Source organism: Cydia amplana, chromosome 15 (assembly GCF_948474715.1).
Source record: "Cydia amplana chromosome 15, ilCydAmpl1.1, whole genome shotgun sequence".
Classification (NCBI taxonomy): domain Eukaryota; kingdom Metazoa; phylum Arthropoda; class Insecta; order Lepidoptera; family Tortricidae; genus Cydia; species Cydia amplana.
In genome coordinates, this window is record NC_086083.1 from 11,881,125 (window position 1) to 11,906,601 (window position 25,477).

A 25,477-nucleotide genomic window follows, 5' to 3' on the forward strand; every position below is an offset into this window, starting at 1 on the left:
TTAAATATACTACCTAGGTACCTAGTTTCAGACTAATGGGTGGCATTATTCTTAAACGCGCTACAAGCTTCAATTAACTATTAATTTTATTCTTCTTATGTAGGTATTTGCAAGAAGGGGATAAAATATAAATGAACTAATTGAGCCACGTCAAAAAGTAAAGCTTGTATCTTAATATTTTATCCAAACAATTATAACAGCCAATCAATGACATCATGTCTCGGTGTAATCTTTAGTGTCGAAGTAAATATTAGAATTTAAAATTATCATTTAGGTGTCAGACATTTAAGTAGGAACCTATCATAAAAACTTAGGGATGAGTCACGACAATTCATTGAGTTACCTACAGCTTATTATCCGGGGTCGAAGGACCACTTTGTTTTAAATTTTAGCTATAATTATCAATTTGATAGTTGGCAGTACAATTCCGGGCCTATTACTTATAGGTATACTCATTACTTTAAATTCTCAATTATTTTCTTATTATTGTAACTGATTCTTATAAGTAGATATAATAAGCTGCTCGTTCTATAGGCCCCACGGTAGATAGTCATGGAAGCCGATTCTGCTATTGAATTTATTTATGGTTTTGAATTTTTATTTTGTTCTGATACGACATTTACCAACCACCAACCAGTGCACATATAATTAGTGAGTTATTACAGTTTCGAACAATTTAGATAACACTTAGCTAAGAAAAATGCAATCATATAAAAAAATCGTGACTAATAATAATAAATATTATTAATAAATTTTTAAAGGCAAATAAATAAGCGCGTAATTATTGAATCGTATTAGCAGTGGTAGTTTCTAATTTTGGTTGTCAAGGATAGTGTTATGAGTATTTTTTCTGAAGCTCAGGACTAAAAATTACATTCACCACCAGTTATAAACTAATTATTTATTTAAAACATACAAATAAAATTACATACCTAGAGATACATGATTATTTGGTTGATAAGATAAAATTCGTCCCTTACCTAATTTTATTTTATTTAAAGTAGGCAGTTAGGTAAGTAATTGCATTGTCATATTTAAGTCCCGATGCGAATTCTTTGCCTGATCATTTCACAATTAAACCAAGTGATTAGGTCACTCATAAGCTCGCACGGTACCTACCTACCTATGAATCACCAAGTAACATGTTAGTATTATTAGCCTGTCTACACAACTATAAGCTCCCAAATAGGCTATAACTAAATAAGGTAACGTGCTTAAGGTAGCAACTGTAACCGAAATTTTTAGATCAGTAGCTAAGCTAACAATACAACACAAAGTCACAATGGATGACTGGTTGGAGTCTAGGGCCCGATTCGAACTTTAAGATACGTCAATAAATAGATCTAGAAACGATATGTATTAGATATGTCAGTGTCAATTGTGACGTTTCTTCCATAGAATTAGATGACAAAGAACAACTGTCAATCTTCAAATGTGCGACCAAAAATGAAATGCAAGTGTGTGCGTAAATTGTCTGTGTGAGATCAAAACTAGTGATGTCATGTTACAACATATTAATAATCTGTCGATGTTTGATTGCTTTATCGACTACTTTTTCAAATGTGTTCTTTTAAACGTTAAAATTCTGCAACATTATGACGTATAAATAACAGCTACACTGCGTGTGCTATCAAAATAGTTGCAGATTTATCTTAATGTAACTCTTACTGTGTTAGAAAGTGAAGTTTAAATTTATTGCTAAACATGAGCACCTTCAAAAAGGTATAACATTCGTTATTATTTCATGTCGGTTATAAAAGCTAATATCTTAATGATGTCTTGTGAAGAAATAATTACATAGCTATTAATATACCCACAAGTTATCGATACTGTCATATGAACATTTTGTCAAGCCCTAGATTATGTTTTTACACAAAATATTTTAAATTATAGACTAATATGATAAAATATTAGCACACAAAGGAAGAAAAACTTATAATGAACTGTATAAACCAGCTTCTTACACTTTTTACGCTGTTAATTTGACAAAATATCGTTATGAAAATTTCGCTCGGAATATCATAAATCCTCTGAAATGAGTATTTGCTTGGATTATTTGGCACTGTAACACTGAAATCCGGCACACTACAAGACACCATCTTCACTGAATTACTTTATTTAATACTTTTCGTCCTAATCCGTGTATATTTTTCAATTTGAAAATTACCGTGATACGCTCTTGGCCGTCTGCGGCCGTCGTCAAACTCAAAAGTGGTTACGTTTTCTCATTGGTAGTCTGACTCTTTCGCACACTTAAGCTGTCTGTCAAGCGCGAGCGCGGATTCGATGTCTGTGGTTTCTTCAAACAAAAACGTCACTTTTGACACTGACATATCTAATCCATATCGTTTCTAGATCTATTAATTGACGTATCTTAAAGTTCGAATCGGTCCCCTGGGAGTTATGCCACTTTGACATAAATACTTAGATATTATAATTATTATTATACGATGTTGAGTTGTAGAGAAAGCCTAAGTCCGCCTTTAGCATTAGGTAGTGAAAGGGTTTTTTTTTGTGTAACAAAATACTATATTTAATAAATAGAAAATATTATACTACAGAAGGAGCAACGTACCTAAACTTTGCATCTGCTTGCATCTGGTGTGCATGAGAACTAAGTAAGTTATGAAAAAAAAACTCGGAAAGTTGACGTTACATTCTGATCCGCAATGAAATAATCGTATTACGTATACCTACCTACTATACTAATATAAAACGAATATAAAAAACCGGTCAAGTGCGAGTCGGACTCGCGCACGGAGGGTTCCGCACCATCAACAAAAAACAAGCAAAAAAAAACGGTCACCCATCCAAGTACTGACCCCGCCCGACGTTGCTTAACTTCGGTCAAAAATCACGTAGGTTGTATGGGAGCCCCACTTAAATCTTTATTTTATTCGGTTTTTAGTAATTGTTGTTATAGCGGCAACAGAAATACATCATTTGTGAAAATTTCAACTGTCTAGCTATCACGGTTCGTGAGATACAGCCTGGTGACAGACGGACGGACGGACGGACGGACGGACGGACAGCGGAGTCTTAGTAATAGGGCCCCGTTTTTACCCTTTGGGTACGGAACCCTAAAAAAATAATACTACTACTAATATAAAAAATATATAAGTATGAAGAATCAAAACACCTGTTGAATGTTATTCTTTGTTCGTATTGGTCGGTTGTCATTAGTATAATGTGTATAATCACGTGTCCGAATGGCGGGAAACCCTTCCAAATCACTATGACATAACAAGCCAACGTTGGCGTTATCAACCGATAACGTTACGCCGCGCCGGCCGGCTAAAAATATCCATCGATTTCCCGCTCAAATGCCGCCAACTTGTACTAGGGCAAGGTAAAGTCAAAACTATCCCCTTTTCTTACTTCACCTGTGTCGCAAGACACAAAAAGCGTCCTTGGATTCCATTGTTTGCGCGCCAAGTGGAAGTGGCTGCCAAAATCGGCGATTCGGTGCGCCGAAGCGCGGGAAACCGAGCGTCAGTCAGTCGCTAGCGAGAGGCAAACGCGCGCGCACGGCACAGCCACGCCGCGCTTTTAGGTTAGAATTGGCGCGCGCCAGGTGTTATCTCTCCCCCGCTCTAACTCACGCGCTCCCCAACCTCCCTTTCTACCTGAGAACAGCTGTTTTCTCTCGGGAGATTATTAGTCAGATGTTCGCGAACCAGTCCTGATCACCTGACGCTTGCTATGGCCGCGGGAGGACGGACGCCGAAACAGAGGAGATTCGAAGTGTCTTCAGGAATGGCGCCTTTGAGGAACGTCGCGAATACACCAAGGAGACGTCGCGGGAGTTGCAAATGTCTGTTTGGAGCCCCGGACAGGGATGAAACAAGACGATTAATGGCTGAGCAGTACTCGAGAGAAAGGAAGCGGTTTATAAGAAGATTCAACTTTGATATTGAGACGGAGTGTGTTTATAAGGCGGCTAAAATGGATTCGCCAGTGAAGTTTTTGGAGGAGGATAGTACGAAGTCTCCAAGGTCAGCGACGGAGGCGCTAGCGAGCGTAGGGAATACGGAACTGAGGATGTTGTCGAGCCCACGGCGGGGCAGCGGCCCCAATTCGCCACGAACGCCACGCACGCCACGAACGCCACGAGCGGCGCGTACGCCGCGAACGCCACGCACGCCGGCGTCGAGAAGACAGCTGCAGATGACAGGTAAGCTTTTATTTGTATAAAATTGATCAATAAACAATTAAACATACCCTTAAATTAAACTGAAGGGTTTAAAATACATACCTCAAATTCGTTTAACAATGTTATACGACCACAGTCACAGTCATCTTTATAATTCATTTTGTTTAAATTCACTTAAAATCAATCAGAACGAAACAATTTTGATATTTAAGTATTAATTTAAGTAGCACGCAGCACACTTTAGGCATACCTATCATTTTTTTATTGGCATTTAAAACTAAAAAATCTAAAATTAGAGCGCATTCGAGCACCAAAAACGCTCTAAATCGATCGGTTGAATTACATATTTCCAGTTTGAACCAGTGATCTCGACCCGCGAGTACTAGTACCTATACTTACCTAATTTCTCATTACTATACATTAATTGTTTCCGGTACTGTGGGTTTTTTATCGTGGGAAAGTCGTCCCCATTCTGTAAGTTTTGTGTAAAACCCAACCAAAGTATAGTCTCGTCTCGTCCAATGAGATGATGCCTGGGCCCAGCAGTGGGACGTATACAGTCTGCTGATCATAATAACCTATAGACTAGGAGTCCTCTAGACTGAGTATAGTAACGCTACCCCCTCTGCCACTTATACGGTAGTTTTACTCCATCTTCGAGTCAATCCCGTGCCGTGATTGGTCCGTGTCTTTGAACGGACCAATCACGGCACGGGATTCGCTCACCTTGTCCCCCCGCACCCCCGTATTTTTGGCAGCATCGGTTTCATTTCATGAAATAATTGCTCTAAACTCAGTCTAGAGGATTCCTAGTCTATGTAATAACCTAACAGTCACAGAAGCCGGCAAGCTACTAAAAAAGCTTGCAGCAGAAATTACCAATTTGATTTCGGAATCTCAAACAGCACCAAATGATGTTTGCCGTGGTCTAGGACCTAACCAACTTTGATATAAATACTGCCTCTAAATTAAAAAAATTAAATATCGCATATTGTCAAAAAAAAAAACAATTTTATGCCAAAAATGCTTTAGATCATTGTGGAAAAGAGCTGATATATACTCTTCAAACTGCTGGATTGATTTTTATCAAACATAGCTAACAACCACCGCAAGGAAAGAAAACTCGTTTTCACGTAAAAAAACCGCATCGAAATCGGTCCACCCGTTTCAGAGCTACGATGCCAGACAGACAGTCATTGGCGTCAAACAGAACATCCCTCTTTGCGGCAGTGGTTAAAAAGGAAAGGACATACCGAGGAGCCCAGTAGATCCAACCGCTTTTTCTTTGAAAGTCGCACATCTACTGTTGGATTCACAAATAAAACATCTACTATATCGATCCCTAGTGTTCCTCGGTTCCACCTTTTCACTTTTTAGGGTTCCGTACCCAAAGGGTAAAAACGGGACCCTATTACTAAGACTCCGCTGTCCGTCCGTCCGTCTGTCACCAGGCTGTATCTCACGAACCGTGATAGCTAGACAGTTGAAATTTTCACAGATGATGTATTTCTGTTACCGCTATAACAACAAATACTAAAAACAGAATAAAATAAAGATTTAAGTGGGGCTCCCATACAACAAACGTGATTTTTGACCGAAGTTAAGCAACGTCGGGCGAGGTCAGTACTTGGATGGGTGATCGTTTTTTTGCTTGTTTTGCTCTATTTTTTGTTGATGGTGCGGAACCCTCCGTGCGCGAGTCCGACTCGCACTTGGCCGGTTTTTACGCCTACTCAAACACAGACCACGTCTTCATCGTTATGCGTGAGAATGAGAATCTGAAGACAATGGATGAAAGTTCCTTAACGTAGTTTCTTCACCTGGCATTTGCTTTGGAAACGAAAAAGCTTAAGACGAATGTGGACGACCACCCCGAAACCGCCTTTCCATAAACGTAGTCCTCATTTTCCTCTCTGGATTTACTGTTATCCTCGTAAGGCCCAATGTGCATTAACATGTACACTCTGTTTCAATCTAATTCGAAACTTTCAAAAACGACATAAAGTAGCATTTCTTTTGTTTCATTATTTTCTAAAGCAAACGAAAGTCACCCTAATCTACTATTCAAGAAGGTTCAAATTAAAAATAGGGAATCATTGTATGGTAGGCCTTAGGAGGTTAATGAAAATATGTTGACTGATTTAATTTATTAATGAAAATTTGATGTAAGTACCTAACACCTATATATAATTTCAACCACAGATAGCCATAGGTAACCTTCGTTTGATTTTTTACGAATTTCTGCTTGAAAGTTAAAAGAAGAATGCTACCTATATCGGTTTATTAAATGTAAAAATCATTTTCGTTTTGGATGAGTGGTTTTCGTTTATGCGTTTCGTTTCGCTAACTCATATAAGATAAGATTGTTGATTTAAGAATGACACTCTGCATTTATATTTGAACAAGTGTGCTTTTCAATTGCAAGTGGACCCGGTTTAGGGTTGTCACCTTTAAGAATATGGAGATGGCACCATCAAATACACTATCTAAAATCCTGCCTGCGTCGTTCAACCGCAGAAAAAAGGGTACTGCATTGTAACCCAACACCACAGTAAATAAGAAATATACATAAGCAAAAGAAGTTAATTTTAGAATCACGATCAGCCCTAAAGAAATTTTATCGAAAGTAGTACACACCCTAAATAAACATGACAAACGCATTGCCTCCTGGATTACACACATTGTCATTTAGCTTTCTTAACCTCTTATCTTACACGATCTTGCAATCAGAAAAGCATCTTGATTCGTATAATATAAAGTTCACTTTTCCAATCTTGGCAGGCGCGTAAGTCAGATGACTGTGAACATCTCGTATCTTTCATAAATCTGCCAACCAAAAAAGTACTTTAATTCTTACACACCAAAACATACTTTTGCAAGAACGTCGGATTGAAATAAGATTTTTAATTAATTGTATAGATATAGGTGCGCATACGTAGCATATAGGTTCAGATCGGAGATAAATCGGATCACAGTCGAACAAAATTACATGCAGTGTTGGCCGAAAGTTAATGCAAATTGAAAATGCTGGCCATTAACCATTATAAATTGAATCGTAAACTATAATCGTCCGATACGGTTTAAGGTTCAATTTATAATGGTTAATGGCCAACATTTTCAATTCGCATTAACTTTCGGCCAACACTGATTACATGTGAGCCCTATCATTATTCATTAAGATATAAGAGCGTATAATGAATTATCTTTTATCCAAGCAATAATAAGTATGCATGGAAAGAGTTAGACTTCTTTTAATCATCGCCACTGCTGAATCGACTCTTGGTAATAAATATAAAATAAATTCATTTTTCCATAACATTGCAAGCGGTAAAAATATAACTTAAATATAATTGCATATTTTGAAATAATCCCATCCGAAATAGTATTTTCCTAATTTCGGTAGTGTCCGACCGAACGCTTTGGATTAAAAAACATGTTTCGATCGAAGGTTCGGTTTCGGCCGAAACTAATAGAGCAAAACTAAACCTTTGGTTTCGGCTCAAAATCTGGTTTAAGTCAAAAACAACTCGATTTAATAAAGCAAAGCTTAGACTATGAAAACCTTAAGCTGCAATAGGAACAAGATTTGCTGTAGATACTAAAGACTATGCTTGATCACTACAATGCAGGCCAACGGCCTCTAAAACAGGTTTAGACTTAATCTAAGTCCTTCCGCTGGTCTAAAGCACTGATCAATTCGTAGACTAGTTTGTATAAAAGTATTTTAGACATAAAGTGAACGTCCCAATTCTCGATATGCTAATACCCTATAGCTGACACCCTCCTGTTCTCTGTTGTTAGTTTAAAGACGACAATGACTGGGACGGGGACAATATTTAAAAATATTGAAGCTTGTGGTTCTTTTGCATCAGCGTAATAACACCACTTAGATTTACTGAGACATTCTCTGTTGTGGTCTGAGTAAAAACAAAACTTAGTAATGTCATCAAGTTTGGGACGTTGAAGAGTTAAATTCAATTGTAATAAACTCGCGTTTAAGTAAATAATTAAACTCAAACTTAGTTACACTTTACTCGTCGTTTTTATAGAATTTCTGTACAAAACGATTCTGTATGTTTGATGCCCCCTCAAAAGGAAATTATTAGGAGCATTAAGTCTATTATGGTTAGTAGAGAATAAATAAGCCAGCCTTACATACAACGAGGCAATGCGGCCAGCGTCTTGGGGATTATACCACGGGTAACACACACAAGTTTAGTTTTATCGATGTCAACTCATGTTAGCTAATAATATTTGTAATATTTGTATGCAATGGACAGTAAAATGGATAAAATAATTTTAATAAAACATACAACCTTATTTAGTTCTACAAATATTCCTTCGAGCACGAAACCCAAAACTTCGTGAAGGCAGCCGTCACCTCGACTCCCACGGTGTCCTGTCGGGGCTGGGGCAATAGCCTCGTCCCGACGACTTCCGTGACGTGGGCGGAAATGTGAAATTTCCTCCCTTTTTATGTCATTTGCCAAAAAACATGATCAATATTCACAGGGACGAAACAAACTTCCTAATCGTGATTAATCTAGGAACTATCTTATTTGTGAAGTTGTATACCTAAGCATAATATCTTGCGACAATTTTTGACGCAATTTTAAGAGGTTAGTGAATGACAGTTTCTCCATTAAACGTTGTCCCCATTTTCATCATATGTTTTTTTTTTCGATTTATTATTAGGTACGTATTATTAGAGTTAGGTACTACCAGATCTTGTAGGTAAGTAAGATTCTTTTAAACCCCAATAAAACAAGGAAAAATGTTAAAATATTAAGATAAAGAACACCACTAAGAAGGGAGGCAAATTGAAATATTAAAAAAAAAAATACCGGAGGGCATTGAAATTAGATTGAAATGTAAGAATTTATTTATTAACCCAAAGAACACAAGATTCATCACAGGTAGATACCTTAATAAGAAATTAACCCAACCGCAAGCACTTTTTTATCCTGTCTAGGTGGATGCAATCCTTCTCTGCCATCTTAATGGCAATCTTTACACAGATAATATCTTAGCTCTCTGGGAACGGTACTAATGGTGCGTTTCCATACATAGCTACGGCAAATCTGGGCACACATATACAGGGTGTTTCCTGTAACAGGGGCAATAAATTAAACTGTAGGCTGTACTCCTCAAACTGACCAACATTTGTTCAGCAACTTTAGAAAATAACTCATTTTTTGATTTTTATTAGTCTTTTAAGTTTATTGTAGGACGCAATGTATTGCAAATTTTGTTATGTTTAAAGCGTGACAAGCAACGTCAAACACCAGTCAGCGTACATTGAAGGCAATATTTATTTTGTATGAAAAAGAGTAAGTCTAAAGGATTCATAGTTTTTAAAAGTTTCTGAACAAATGTTGCTCAGTTTGAGGAGTACAGCCTTTAGTTTAATTTATTGCTGTTACAGGAAGCACCCTGTATATGAGGTACAAGATTTATATAATTATATTTCCAGGCTTGCGAAAAACTAATCAAATTTAGAGATTTACATAAGTATAGAGGCAAAACTTCTGACATTGCTATAAGGTTATATTTCAGCTGTCGTAGCTGGGAATTCAAGTTTACTACCTCAGCTAACATCAAAACCGTAGCGCTATCTAGGTACATGAACCATTTAACGAGAAAATAACGACTATTTCGAAGATTAATTAGACAAAAAACCATTTCCAGGACAAGATAAACCACGTTCTTACTACTCGTACCATTACATTAACAAATATAATTTTACAACGCAAACGTATTAAGATTAATTGTACTTTGTACATAGTTTGAAGACGCAATGGTTCATTAGGGTCATTGACTGGTTACGTCACGGCAATCATTTTTTTGTTCCATTACACCATTTCCTATCCATCGATCTTCATTGCTCGATGGTGTAATCACCACTTGTATTTTTTTGTCGTCATATGGTCGTGTGAGACAAGACTAGAAGGAGATGCATTTGAAATGTACTTACCTACTCCATAAACTTCCCATTCTTCTGACCGCTCCAAACTTTTAGCTCCTTCTAGTAGTTACAGGTGAGATTTCTAAAAAACGCTGATAATCGCCAAGTCCCCCGCAATCCGCAATTCTAACAAATATTCCGTTAACATTTAAACGTTTGCGTTTGACGTTTGTCGTTTACATGTAGGGAATAATTATTAAATCTTTAACTTTGTTACTTATAGAATACATTCAAGCTTTAAAAGTTAAAATTGTTAAATCAATAGTAGTTGAAATATTACTTAGGTACACAAATTGGCACTTTCATGGTTGTTCAATACCATAGTTTTATTTGAATTCCTGCACTTAGTTACGTCTTTTTTCTTTTGAATTAATACAGTCCCGGGACCAAGAAAGTGTCTCAACTCAACTAAGTAGGTATAGTAAAATTATTTTACACTCAAAATAAATAAAATAGTTTAACATCTTTATTAAATCTGATACCTACATACAAACGGAAAGAATTCGCAATTAACTGAGGAAAGAAAAAAGAATCGCAATTTGCTACTGGCATAATTATAGAGGCGAGCGAGAATCGTCGGGCAATTATAACTGAATCTACAGCGTTAAAATTATAGGGACGGGAAAAAGAAAAAAAAAATGTCTATGGATATAGGTAGCATAAAGAACAGAGCACACTCGCTACGTGTGAGCAGACGTGCGCGTGCGCTAAAATGTTTGCGCGTACACGCACACGTTACGCATGCCGCGCATGCGGTGTGCCGTCTCCTCTAAGGATCTGTAATATCTGTATAATACAACGCGCACTTGCACGTCTACGCACCCGCATCTGGTGTGCACAAGCCTTACATGGCTCTTTACTTTGATTGATTGATGATTCGGGGTATTACATATAGACGTCCGTCTGAGCTAACTATATGCACTAACTTTTAGTGAAAAAGTGTGGACACGCCAATATACCTACAGGTCATTATTTATTAGGAATTGAACGAGTATAGTGAGACTTCCACACTCTGCGCTATAAAGTTTGTGCAGAATTAGCTATGTCGATTGTACTTATGAAAATGCGGGCAATACTTTTCACGTGTGCCTGTCTGTAGGCAAAAAAAGAGTTACAAATTACAATATACATATTACGTGAATTATGTACGAGCTACCATAATTTGACATGCTTATCGAAACTAAACCTATATTAAATATTTAACGTTGCTGATTGCAAAGTGCAGAGAATATCACAAATAACAAATAATTCATGTTGACCATCGATACCTTTGCACTAGTTTTTTCTGCCTGATTAGATACAGTCAAATAAACATGTTTGACGAGACGGGAGTGTCCACTTGACACCAATTACCATTTTCAAATGACAAACTCTGTCAATAAATGACTGTACTATGGTTATCTTGTTTGAAATAGTACATATACAGGGTATTTTTAAATAGTGTCCATAATTTTATAGTCGGCGATTTATGATTTAATTTTTAGATCAAAAACTACGATTAGGAATTGAAATTATAACTACGGTGAAATAAACTAACTTTTTCTGCACAAACTAGAACAGTGGGATTGACTCTGATTTTTGAAAATTTACTTATCAAGAAATTTGTCTACTTTGTTATCGGGGTCTATAACGAGCGTTTTAAGACGAAACAGGAGCTGAGATTTAAATATTGTAGGTAAATATACCCGTTTCGCTAACGGAAGCGGCTCCTAAAACTAGAGCGATAAGGACAAGGCGAAAAATCCTGCGTAAAAATCTCAAAAATGGAGGTTTCGTACTCGACTGTTTCTTAGAAAACTTAACCAATCGTAACCAAATTTGGAAATCTAAATGATTATGAAATTATCTGTGTCGGACCGTTTTGCTTTTTTGGCCAATTGATATCAGTTTTGAATACCACGCCTCTAATTGCGGCATAGTCAATTAGGCCATTTTGGCCATTTTTGAAGAGCTCTAGCGCCTTAAAAAACAAAAATATCAAAAATAGCAAAACGGTCCGACACAGATATTGACAATATTAATATGTGTTGAAAAAATCATTGCTGTAGCTTCAAAACCCACGGAGGAAACAGTCGAGTACGTTTGTATGGAGAAATGACCACTCCTGTTGGCTCTTAAAAATTGCGAAACTTAAAAAAAAGCGGCCAAGTGCGAGTCGGACTCGCCCATGAAGGGTTCCGTATTTAGGCGATTTATGATGTATAAAAAAAAACTACTTACTAGATCTCGTTTAAACTAATTTTCGGTGGTAGTTTACATGGTAATGTACATCATATATTTTTTTTAGTTTTATCATTCTCTTATTTTAGAAGTTACAGGGGGGGGGACACATTTTACCACTTTGGAAGTGTCTCTCGCGCAAACTATTTAGTTTAGAAAAAAGCGGCCAAGTGCGAGTCGGACTCGCCCATGAAGGGTTCCGTATTTAGGCGATTTATGACGTATAAAAAAAACTACTTACTAGATCTCGTTCAAACCAATTTTCGGTGGAAGTTTACATGGTAATGTACATCATATATTTTTTTTTGTTTTATCATTCTCTTATTTTAGAAGTTACAGGGGGGGGGGGACACACATTTTACCACTTTGGAAGTGTCTCTCGCGCAAATTATTCAGTTTAGAAAAAAAATATATTAGAAACCTCAATATCATTTTTGAAGACCTATCCAGAGATACCCCACACGTATGGGTTTGATGAAAAAAAAATTTTGAGTTTCAGTTCGAAGTATGGGGAACCCCAAAAATTTATTGTTTTTTTTCTATTTTTGTGAAAATCTTAATGCGGTTTACAGAATACATCTACTTACCAAATTTCAACAGTATAGTTCTTATAGTTTCGGAGAAAAGTGGCTGTGACATACGGACGGACAGACAGACGGACAGACGGACAGACAGACAGACAGACATGAGGAAGAATCTATAAGGGTTCCGTTTTTTGCCATTTGGCTACGGAACCCTAAAAAGGGCTTAAGTATACATTTATGCCCAATATTAGGCTACGCTACACAGACAGAGTTCTTTTATCTGTCGTGTGCCTGAAGCCCGCTGGGAAATTATTTCTATTTTGATTTGTAGGTGACCAGAGGCCTCTCTGACGTAACCAGAGTCAGTGACCATACCTGATGACTCAACCAACAGGACCAAGCCTGTAATTCTCAATACACATTCCATTCTCAACCTTATTGCCCAGGCATACATCTCAAAATTAAAAGGAACATAACAGTCGTGACTACGAAAGGTGATCATTACCATCATAGCTTGTTTTGGTTTTGTTTTCGTTTAATCGCTGTTTGGGACATCATCGCAAACATCATCTTCATCGGCTTTATTCTAAAAATAAGTAATTGGTGTTATTGTGTGGAAATTTGTAGTTTTATTTTGCAATATATTTATGCTAATTTCATCATCAAGGTGAGACCGCTTAAAAGTCGACAACAATAGACGTTTTCTTGGGTCTTTTTGATTTTATTCGTACATGTAAAATATACTGGGTCAACCAAATCTTGTCAGTAAATAGGAACAAAAAACTATACTCAACCTTTTCTTTTGGGTGCTAGTACTAGTGTAAGACAAAGATAGTATGATTATCTCTGTCTATGTTTGAAATCAAACAGACCTTTGACACACTATATCATGAAATAATTTTAAAAAGCTGTAAATGATAACATTATTTATTACGATTATCACTTTATTAACATAATGTCTACCAATTTCCTACTACTTTCCAACTCACGTTTTTTAGAGGTAAACCTCTATCTAATAAAAAAACGTGAGTTGGAGATTTCAGAGCTCTTCATCTGATCGTATCTGAAGCCCCTACTTGGTTTCCTTTCCATTTTCCTTTGATCTTTCATTTTTTGGTGTTGCTGTTATAAAATAATAATCAGGTCTGACTGTATGTCTTATAAAGTCACCAATTTCCACAGTATTAATTTAAGAGTTAGATTATTGTTTACGGAGTCTCAAAAACTTTCTCTCGCATGAGTCTCTCATGAGTGAGTATGAGTTATTGCGAAAGATATGACGGTTTTTCATCGCTTTACCCTGGAGCTTATCGCTTTACTTTAGTCCGTTCAATCTCCCTCCCAATCCATTGTATGTATCAAATATCAAATAATTATGATTACCATTGAAATTGATAATTAATTTTCATGTAATTATGCGACCACATAACACATTAATTTATGTGCCACTAGTCCAAGGTCTTAGAAGAAATAGACATGCATTATTAAAACATAGTCCATACTCAGAAGTTCAGAACCGCCGGAATAGACGCTTCCATATCGAACAATAGGAACACTTATAAGGAAGTGTCGGTCTGTCTGTCACCATATCTGATTGGTTTTGGAGTCACGTTTCTTCAGAAAGCTTTGTAAACAATTCTTCAATGGTCGTTTATGATTTTTGACACGTAGGACAGGAAGTATAAAATATAATAGAATATAAATAATTTATTCTTAGCATACACACAGGAGAATATTATAGAAAACAGAAAAACATAGAAAGAAGAAAGTGTCACGAAATGGTCTCATCCCAGCATGATGCTGGCTATGTCCAGCGCTGATTTTCCGATGAGACAATCTATATAGCGAAGTCAATGACTAACATCGGTTTTTACCGGATTTAATTGGATTGTTCAAAATATTTGCGGAAAATAGGACTTAAACCAACCCATTCATATTTAACGTGACGTTATGAGGAAACGTAATTACGAATGTTTCCTTCCATTTGCTGAATCATCATCTTATAGACTTCAGAAAGTTCTTAACGTGACTCTTCAGGAAATGAAAACATTTCAATAGCAACGCCTTGTTACAAATCAGAAAACTATTTGTAGGTACAGGTACCTACACATAAAGTACCTACCCGCAATTTCTATAGGTACAATATAATACCGCCCCTACCACATCCTGCATACGGATAGGATTACGAAAAAGGATTAGGGTCAAAAATCAGGCGCTAATGGTCTTTCGGAAGCACATACGAGTATTTTTCGTCTACACATAAGCCAAGCTCAAGCATTTGTTTCGCTACATGCACTTCAAATGCAACGGTCGTTTTCAAAACCTCAACGCACCGCAGCACAAGTAACGTTCTACATTAAAATTCTGTCTTTCCAACTGGAACGAACCATGTACCGTGACTCCCGAGTCCCCACCGTGCCCTATGGGAACGTTCTCCATAACTTCTCAAAGGGTGTATGCCAGTTAAACTTCCTGTGAAGATACACCCTTTTCTAATTAGCGAGTGCAGGTGTCTTCGGTCTTAATTACTTATTATTAAAGGTTGCAGTGGAACTAAGTACTTTTAACGATGAAAAAATTTTGAACGGATCTCCAAAAGACTTACATAGTACATACAATTGAAAAAGTCACTAGTGCAGCTCATCCCGTTTCTCTCAAATTTGAAGGTCAATTTGAAATAGATCTAAATAACAAGTCTAGACTTGACACAAAATTTTCGATGACATCGTCATTAGTTCAAGGTGTTTGAACTTTTGAAGTCAGTGTTGATTTAATAGCAGCAAAAAAAGGTGCGTTCATCTAAATAATCATCTTTATTGTAATAAAATATACAGGAAGAGATATTATATTTAAGTAAAAATACATATATGTATTATAATGTTTTCGTTAGGTATACATTAATAGTACGAGTATATATGTAGTTAACCATCCAACCAGCAAGATAATGAGTTTTTATTATTTGTTAACCTTTTCTCTAAAGACATTAACAAAAAAAAACAAATAACAAAAGCTATACTTCGGCTGTAAAAGACAGGTATTCAAAATTCGATCTTCGACTAATTTAAAAATTGGTAACATTGTGAAGATTCTTCGACATTCCTAATTCAAATAACACAAGAAAATCTATCTAAATTAGGCATTCATCACGCATCGAATATGTTACGTTAAACAGTATGCTCTTCGGAATAAGACTCAAAGAATGTCAATAGGGGCATTTCAGTAGACGATATTATTATTTAAGTACCTACCTAATCTTTTCCAAATGCTGGTGCGTTGTGAAGTTTTTTAGAGTTGTTTGTAACTTTATGAAACTATTTAATTTTGACAGATTAAAAGTGGAAGTTAGTATAACTTCACTTTAAGATATGATCTTACTCTTCTCATCACACGTAACGTAACTCATATCCTTCATTATTTATGTCAGTTACTTAATACATTTAGTAGTTACGTAGTTAGTATACCTGTTACCTTTAATTTATTGCATTTTTTTCGTTTAAAATTTAAATCTAAAATCGCCATAATAGTTTGAAATTACATTATTGGTCTCCAAACAAATCGCATCCTGTATATTGTAGGTACCTACATGTGACTCACAGTCATATAGGTAATTCAAAATTTCCTAAGGACAATTTTCCTAGCACGGAACCAGTAAGTTGATACAAGATGAGATGAGACTAATATACATTGTGAGGATATTCGTAAAAGTATAATTTTGTGCAAATTTTTAAGTGGCTTACTGGTGGCTCCAATTTAACCGGAATTTCCAAATTAGCGGATTTCGAGCGATTTCTCATCGCACGCAACACAGCCACGATTTACAATTTAAAATCCGTTATTCTTTTTTTTTAAAGTAGGTATTTAAAGAAAAAGAATCAATCAGAACAAGCTAATGCCTGGCACATGATTGGTGCGACTGCGACAGTATCTTCTCGCCCGCAAGATAGACTACCCGTCCACTTCTAACTGTATTAATTAAAGAGACGGGTAGTCTATCTCGTGGCGAGATACTGTCTTTGCATTATAAATGAAAAAAAAAACCGGCCAAGTTCGGCCAAATCAGAATTCATGCAGATTGTCTCACATGTCACAGTCGAGGGCCAAAAGTCACGAAAAATTTGACTATATTACCTGGCCACACTGATATAAGCGAGGCGAGTTCTGTGAGGCGATGGATAAGCGTGAATCTTCTGTCTTTTATTAGTTTTGATTTCTGACATTTTGTTCTGTTTTTCCTTTCTAGACTGTATTATGTACCTTGTTTGTATAATACTGTCTATTATGTATAAATTTCATAGCGTATTAGTCCGCTGTAATGCTGTGTAAATTTTATGAATAAATAAAATAAAAAAATAAAATAAAAAATAAATACCCTTCTTCCGACGGACTGGCGTATTCGGATTTCAATAACAGGTAGATCAGGATTAGTTATGGATCTGATATGTCAGTGTCAAAAGTGACATTCCTTCAACCTGTCACGTCAATTTTTAACTGACAGCTCAGATCCATAAGTAATCCAGATCTAATACATAACCCGTTTATTAAAATCCGAATACGCCTGGGAGTAAAAACACATCTTTAGTTGCATCTCCCGTCGGCACGACCCAGCGATGTTCCATTTAAAACGCATTGACCTGGCCCTCGGGGCCAATACCCTGCGATAACTGTTTCCTTGTTCCGAACGATAAGGAACAGTCCCTTACAGATTCTGTCGCTATGTACCGTGCAAGTTTATTGATAAAAGGCGTGAACCTTGCAAGACGAATGCAGAATGGAACGAAAGACTGCATTTAATACGTATTACACACAGTTAAAAATGGCGCTGGTAACTTCATGTCTTTACGGCTAAAGCGCATGGCGTGGCATATTCATATGGCGCAATAACTATCATTTTCTCTGATATATGCGTATCTCGCAATACACGATGCGATGAGGTAGAAAGACGAATGGAACGAATTACTGTATTTACACACAGTTAAAAATTGCGTATGCCTATATACGACTTTTACTTATTATGTGCCTGAACCCTTCCTATGGTGCAATATCATTAAACTTCTGTGATAAAAGGCACGTCAAGTGCGTTTAATAGTAAGATATACCTAGAACGTTCCTCATGCGTGCATCTCGCAATACTGGTGCGAGTGCATTAAGCACATTTTCAGCAGAAACCGAAACGTTCTAGGTATCAGGATCGGAACCGGTTTTTTTGCAAACTTCGAAATAATCATATTTTCGAATTATTTTATACTCGAAATGTAGGACTCAGTTGTGTGTTTAGGTAACGACTTCGTATTATTAAATTGCCCAATTAGAAATAGGGATTGCAATCCGGTCTGGTTTTGAATCTGGCCGGATCCGGCCGGATTTTGGCCTCAATCCGGGGATCCGGCCGGATCCGGCCGGATTGGTATTGCGGATGAAAAATTCGTCCAGACACGTATTTTATTATGTTTTTTAGCGTTATATGCGCAGTTAAGGAAAAGCGCTGGTGGCCTAGCGGTAAGAGCGTGCGACTTGCAATCCGGAGGTCGCGTGTTCGAACCCCGGCTCGTACCAATGAGTTTTTCGGAACTTATGTACGAAATATCATTTGATATTTACCAGTCGCTTTTCGGTGAAGGAAAACATCGTGAGGAAACCGGACTAATCCCAATACGGGCCTAGTTTACCCTCTGGGTTGGAAGGTCAGATGGCAGTCGCTTTCGTAAAAACTAGTGCCCACGCCAATTACTGGGATTAGTTGCCAAGCGGACCCCAGGCTCCCATGAGCCGTGGCAAAATGCCGGGATAACGCGAGGAAGATGATGATGATGATGATATGCGCAGTTAAGGATATTTTTCTAATGGGTTAATAAAACGACAGTTTCAGGTTTCAAAAATCAACGTTTTTATTACGTAACCGAATGAAGTCTTATTACAATAATCAGTCTATAAATTAAAATCTTCTTTTTCTCTTAAAATATCTAATTATCTATAGCCCCACAACTCCCACAAAAAGGTGCTTTCAATTCATCGCTTTATTTAGTAGCATAATAATAACATAATAAATAACATAATAATAATATAATTTGGACACGGCGCGGATAGTCCGCCGGTTCCTCTCTCTGCGGCCCTGACCACCGGCCTTGCCCCGCTGCTGACGGCACCCTAGGTTAGGTTTTTTATAATATGTTTATAAGTATTTTGTATTGTTTTTGTAAATATTTTTGTATTTTATTTTTTTATCCATATTATAAAATAACCTAACTTAGAGAAGATAAATAAATAAAGAGAACATAATAACATATTCTATTTACTTTAAATTCGACAAAACATTTAACTTGACTGCTGAATGAAGTCTTATAAATATTTCTTCATTCTATTTTAAATGCAGTTAACACTTATTATAACTGGGCTATAGTGGTTTGTACTAAATTAAACGAAACAACATGCACGTTATATTATCATGTAACAACACAATTAATTAAATATAAAACAATTCAGTACCTACTTACATACTTACGGTGCACGGGAATCTCAATTCTCAACCAACACTACGACGACACATATTTCGTCGGTAGAAGACTGGCGTCAACTAACAAACAAGTTGTTGTGTTGCTGTTTGCGAGCGGGAACGCGGGGAGGGGAGCATTAAAATAGAATTACGCTCGAATATTGGCGAGAACTTTTAAATTTTAGCAGTGTTTTAAGCTCTGTTATTTTATATTTTAGCGCTTTTATTCCTTTACCGGATCCGGTACCGGATCCGGTGAAATTTGCCGGATCCGGTAGCTTGAAAAATGTACCGGATCCGGCCGGATTACCGGATCCGCCAGACCGGATTGCAATCCCTAATTAAAAATGAAATAATTAGCACAGAACGAAAAAATACCGTTTCCGTTCCGGATCCGCTAGGTATGCTCAAAGCCGTCTGTGGGAAATTCCGTACACGAACGCTTATTTTTTTCATAAATTAATACAACAAAGCAGCGATGGCTTTTAGTTTCAGCAGTCCAAAGCGGATGGCCTCTATTTCCTACGGTGGAAAAATACGAAAAATACGCCTACAAAAAATGTTGATCACTCAACAAGCCTTGCTAACTAGTTCTGTTTATATAGTCTAACATTTTGCTGGTTATTTCACAACAAAGTAAAGAAAAGATAAAGTTTAAAGAATGTATTCCAGGAAGGCGTCAGTCATCGAGGCACGAATTCGTGTCAAACTCCGATTCGGACGAAATTGTTCTGAATCATGACAACATGTGGGAACTAAATTTACCAATCGGTATAAATGCTAAATAGCGCATATTACAATCAAATTTCAATTTACAAATTAGTAGTGTTATTGTTTGACGTTTATTAAATTGACAAATAGTAAGTTAGCCGAAATGCACCTTTAACCTATCTTTTTTTTTTTCGATTTTATATATTATTAAAAAACAGTTTTTACAGATATTTATGAATATGTAACTGTAAATTTATTTAATACTCTTTATTGCACAGTTGCAGCACTTTACACACCTCACACATTGTATACAGGGTAAAATTTAAATCGGCACTAAATTCCAACTTCATTTTTTATTAATATTTTTTTAGCCTTTTTTCTAAATTTGTTTTCGGTTTAGGCTAAAGTTAGAATAGTCCGTAAGTAAATGTATAAGTAATGCTCGTTGTTTACTAACACGCCGTAAAGTTCCCGTTAGAGTGAACAACCTCACGTCCACTCGCGTGTTTCGTTTGCATGGGATATTATATTATACAATATTTAAATGGTTTTATAAGAGATCTGATTCGATGTATCTATCTAATTATATGAATGTAGGAATCATGATATTTGTAACTTAAATAATATAAATCTTTGTCAAATGATGTTTTACAAACGAACATGCTGTGAAATTATTTCTTGTTTTTAGGGTTCCGTACCCAAAGGGTAATAACGGGACCCTATTACTAAGACTCCGCTGTCCGTCCGTCCGTCCGTCCGTCCGTCCGTCCGTCCGTCCGTCCGTCCGTCCGTCCGTCCGTCCGTCCGTCCGTCTGTCACCAGGCTGTATCTCACGAACCGTGATAGCTAGACAGTTGAAATTTTCACAGATGATGTATTTCTGTTGCCGCTATAACAACAAATACTAAAAACAGAATAAAATAAAGATTTAAGTGGGGCTCCCATACAACAAACGTGATTTTTAACCGAAGTTAAGCAACGTCGGGCGGGGTCAGTACTTGGATGGGTGACCGTTTTTTTGCTTGTTTTGCTCTATTTTTTGTTGATGGTGCGGAACCCTCCGTGCGCGAGTCCGACTCGCACTTGACCGGTTTTTTCATAATTATTGTCCTTATTCCTTTTTATTCAATTAAATTTGACAATATTTTGTTGATTTAAATTTAGCCTCTATTTATATTGATTTAATCTTGAAACGTGTACTTATGTACTTACTATTAAATATTTTGTCTTATAAATAACGAATGAAAAGTATTATGCCTTAATACTTGTCCGTAAGTTTTATTACCTGAATATCGTAAAGTTTCTTTTTAACTAAAAACTGTATGCTTCGCTAATTTCTCTTATCATGATCTGAACAATAAAAATGTTTAACAGTCTTAAAGGATAAGTTCTAATTTAGACAAAGCAGTAAATACGGCCTTCTTACTTGCAATCAATATTAAATCCCCTCATTAATTAAATTTCAGGACATGACTTACGATTCATTCGTACTCATCATTTGTGTTTCGACGAAAGTGCAAAATAAGGCGAGCCGTAGCAAAAAAACCAAAACCACAACAACTTTAAAGGCGTTCACGACCGATATCGTATGATCTGTCGGTATATAAACACTAAATTAGACGACGTAAGATATATTTTCGTGTAGCGAATTATTTAGATGTAAACGGTATATTGATTTTATGCTGATTGCGCCGATAATCCTGAAACTAATAAATCCGATATTTTGACTATGACTTTAAGCAACTTAAATATTTTTAAAACTTCAACCTCGTAATCAAATTACAAATCATTTATGACACCTTACCACGAAGTACCTTTTTTCAGACAAACGCAATAGCAATAAAAGTTTATAACAACGAGTTTATAAACGCGAATTTTATTTCAAAGCAACGCTAAGAGTGTTTTAAAAACTTGATTTGCCTACTGTACCATACAGTTTAATATCACAATAACAAAAAAAATTCGTCGACGTGAATGACGACAAAAAATGTATTTACATTTTAAAAAAGGCGGTGTCCATAATTACTAGCAATAAAAATATACTTAAAAGAAATTCTAACTTTTACAAACCTTAAAAAAATATTACTTTAAAAATGGCCGTGTCTTCTTAATGTCATTTTAATTATCTCACACGGAAAGATCCCCTTTTTTATATTCAACTTTTATTACCAAGTGGTGTCTCAAAAAGGTTTCCAATTACGACTTTTGACTGCTAAAAACAAACTGATCTAAAGTCAGAGAGGGACGCAAATAAAAACCGGTTTGAAGTGTGGCTGACACCAAGGAAAAATAAATTAAAAAAACTGTGGACAACCAAGCGTATTTATTGAGACGGCTACCTGGCTTACACGTTTTACAATGTCGAGTATAGTGGAACATTTAAATGTCCGACGTCTTACAAAAATGGGTTATTACAATTTGAATCTTCTCCATTTGGAAGTAAGGCTGATATTTGAACGTAATACTTGGTTGCAGCTCTGCCTCCTCAAATAATATCAAGTATATGAAAAATACCTTCCTTCTTAACAATGAAATGATCGTGGTTTACCGCGGCTGTTCTTATTTTTTTCACGGTGCGTAGGATTTGTAATTAGTTTTTGGAAATTGGTTTAAAGAATCCTCGAAGTTGGTGTAATAAATAATATCTTACACAACAAAAGTGTTCATATTTCATGTAATATTGACTAAGTACACGACTAATTCATCGACAGCACAGTCATTAATTAATATTATATCGCTTTTTCTTTGTCACCCAGTATCCAACTCTAAAGGTTCAACAAACAATATTCTAAATACATATTAACATACATATATACTTCTTCTTCTTCTTTGCCTGGCCCTTTCCCATTTTATTTGGGGTCGGCCCTCCGTATCATGCGTCTCCAGGCAGCTCGGTCCTGGGTCGTCTCTTGGTTGATTTGGGCTTCGTTAAGGTTCTTATTTACTACGGACATCCATGTGTTTCGGGGTCTTCCTCGTCCTCGGGGTTTGGTTTGGATGTTCTGGTCATGTGGTCGGATGGTCGCCTCATAACGTGTCCGTACCACCGCAGACGGCTCTCCTGTAGTTTATCTGGGATAGGTCTCACTTTGAAGGTGCCTCTTATGTGTGTGTTTCTGACGTGATCCAGCCTAGTTACACCACCTGCCCACCTGAGCATCTTCATCTCTGCGCAGTGTAATTGATTTTCGTGCTGCTTTTTGAGTGGCCAGCATTCGGCTCCGTATGTCATGGCCGATCGGACGGCTGCTCTGTATACTCGTCCCTTTATGCGCACGGGCATTCGGCTGTCACATAGTACGCCGGATAGCTCTCTCCATTTCATCCACCCGGTATTTATGCGATGGGTGACATCAGTGTCTATTGACCCATCTTTACTGATGACTGACCCTAGGTACTTGAAATGGTCCACTTCTTTTAGCTGGGTGTTCTGCAGACAGATGGTGTGTTTGCTGTTGACGCCACTGAAGTTGCAGTGCATATACTCGGTCTTCTCTCTGCTTATTCGCAGACCTGATGTTTCCAGAGCTTCCCTCCACTTTTCTAAAATCTGCTGTAAGTTGTTGACATCTTCACTTACGATGACGACGTCGTCCGCATATAAAATGTCCCATGGCGGCGCTCGTTGCAGATTTGAGGTGAGATGGTTCATTACAATATTAAATAGTAGAGGGCTGAGTGCGGAACCTTGATGCACACCAACCTTTACATCAAATTCATCACTTGTTCCGGCAGGACTTCGCGCTTTGGTTGATTCTTGGTGGTACATATCTTTGACAGTCATTATGTAATGCTCGGGGACACTCTGGGCCCTTAGAGCGTGCCAAATTAATTCTCTCGGTACCCGGTCGAAAGCCTTTTCTAGGTCGATGAATATCATGTGCAGGTCTGTTTTGTTGTCTCTGTACTTCTCCATCAGTGTTCTGACCGAATGTATGGCGTCAGTTGTGGATCTACCGGCGACGAATCCGCATTGGTTTTCAGTGACGCTAGTTATTTCAAGTAGCCTTTTGTTGATGACTCTTTCCCATATTTTGAAGGAATGTGAAATTAGCTTTATAGCTCTGTAGTTGCCGCAGAGTCTTATATCACCTTTATTTTTATAGAAAGGGATGAGAAAGCTCTTTCGCCATTCGTCGGGAATTCCCTCAGCCAGGATCTTATTGAAAAGTTTCGTCAGGAACAGTACGCCGGTATCTCCTATTCGCTTCCAGAATTCAGCAGGGATATCATCAGGGCCAGAGGCTTTGTTATTTGCCATTCGTTTTATTGCAAGAGTTATCTCTTCAGGCATTATACATACAATTAACATACATATATACATTAGAAATTATTCCAATTTGATTATTATACAGACTTCTAATAAAAATCACGCAGACATTAAAATAAAATCCCTCCGAAATCCCGTATAAAACTAAACGATTCCTGGTATGTGCATATTCGGGATCTCTCCGCCCGCCATCGGCATTGTTGATCCTATCGCTGATCGTTCGATCCGATAAACTTGCGTGGGATAAAATTAGAGCGAATCAGTTCACAGGATTTAATCAATTTTTTGCACAATATGTGTAATAGAAAACAAGTTAGTGTGGATTTTGCACCGTATGACAATTCTTTTTGTATGGTACTTAAATATAATTATATAAAAACATTGTATACATAAAAAAACAGTTAAACGTTGGACTTTTACTCCTACCTATTTGGTATATATTTGCCGCATTCCCCGTAGTTTTGTCAACGTAAATAAGATTGACTATTGCGTGTCAGTGTTATAAAAATAAATTTAATGTATCTATTGTGCTGATGTAAATAAAGTTGACATTATTTTATTTTAACCTGTATATTTCTTTGTTTTCAGATTATTGGACTTTAAGAAAACGCACGGAGTCCGCGTCGAGCGATAAAGAAAATTAGAAACTTAGGTACTAAAACTATATATTAATTATAAACAACTTGCTGTTCACAATAGCATGTTTTAAATTATGTGCGAAATGAATTAATAATGTATTTATATACCTAGCTGTAATTTATTAGCAGTGATCGGAATAGGCAGAGTATATTTACCTACACTTGGTAGAACATAGATAAAAAGTGGAGACTTCCTTACGACAATTTTTTTTTGCGGGACTAATGTCCCGGGAACTTACCGAATAATTAATATTGTTCTGAATAGTACAAAAAACAATGCAAACTGCTTCAATACAATAAATAGGCATAAAATAAAACAACCAATATATAAACGGATTCTTCTATATTTCTTTTTAATAAACTCTTTTTATGTACAAAGTTATTATTATTTTATTAAGTCTAAATATAAATAACATTGCAACTCAATCTACAAATACAAAATTATTATATTGATTTAAACTAACACCATTTTCACACATACCTATTATTAAATGAAAACGGGACTT

At 36.7% G+C, this 25,477-nt stretch overlaps 1 protein-coding gene across 1 annotated transcript; it reads left to right on the forward strand.

Annotated features, from left to right (window-relative positions):
- The first annotated feature begins 3,141 nt into the window (after positions 1-3,141).
- LOC134654876 (uncharacterized) lies at positions 3,142-25,084 on the forward strand. The gene is made up of 2 exons (XM_063510337.1): positions 3,142-4,174; positions 24,922-25,084. The coding sequence occupies exons 1-2, from the start codon at positions 3,703-3,705 to the stop codon at positions 24,975-24,977; spliced, it is 528 nt and encodes a 175-aa protein (XP_063366407.1). The 5' UTR covers positions 3,142-3,702; the 3' UTR covers positions 24,978-25,084.
- The last annotated feature ends 393 nt before the right edge of the window (positions 25,085-25,477 follow it).

What these genes read in the sequence shown, in the direction of transcription:
- LOC134654876 (XM_063510337.1), top strand. Translation starts at nt 3,703, where the DNA reads ATGGCCGCGGGAGGACGGACGCCGAAACAGAGGAGATTCGAAGTGTCT. An exon ending in AAGACAGCTGCAGATGACAG is followed by an intron (nt 4,175 to 24,921) that starts GTAAGCTTTTAT and finishes CTTTGTTTTCAG; the next exon opens with ATTATTGGACTTTAAGAAAA.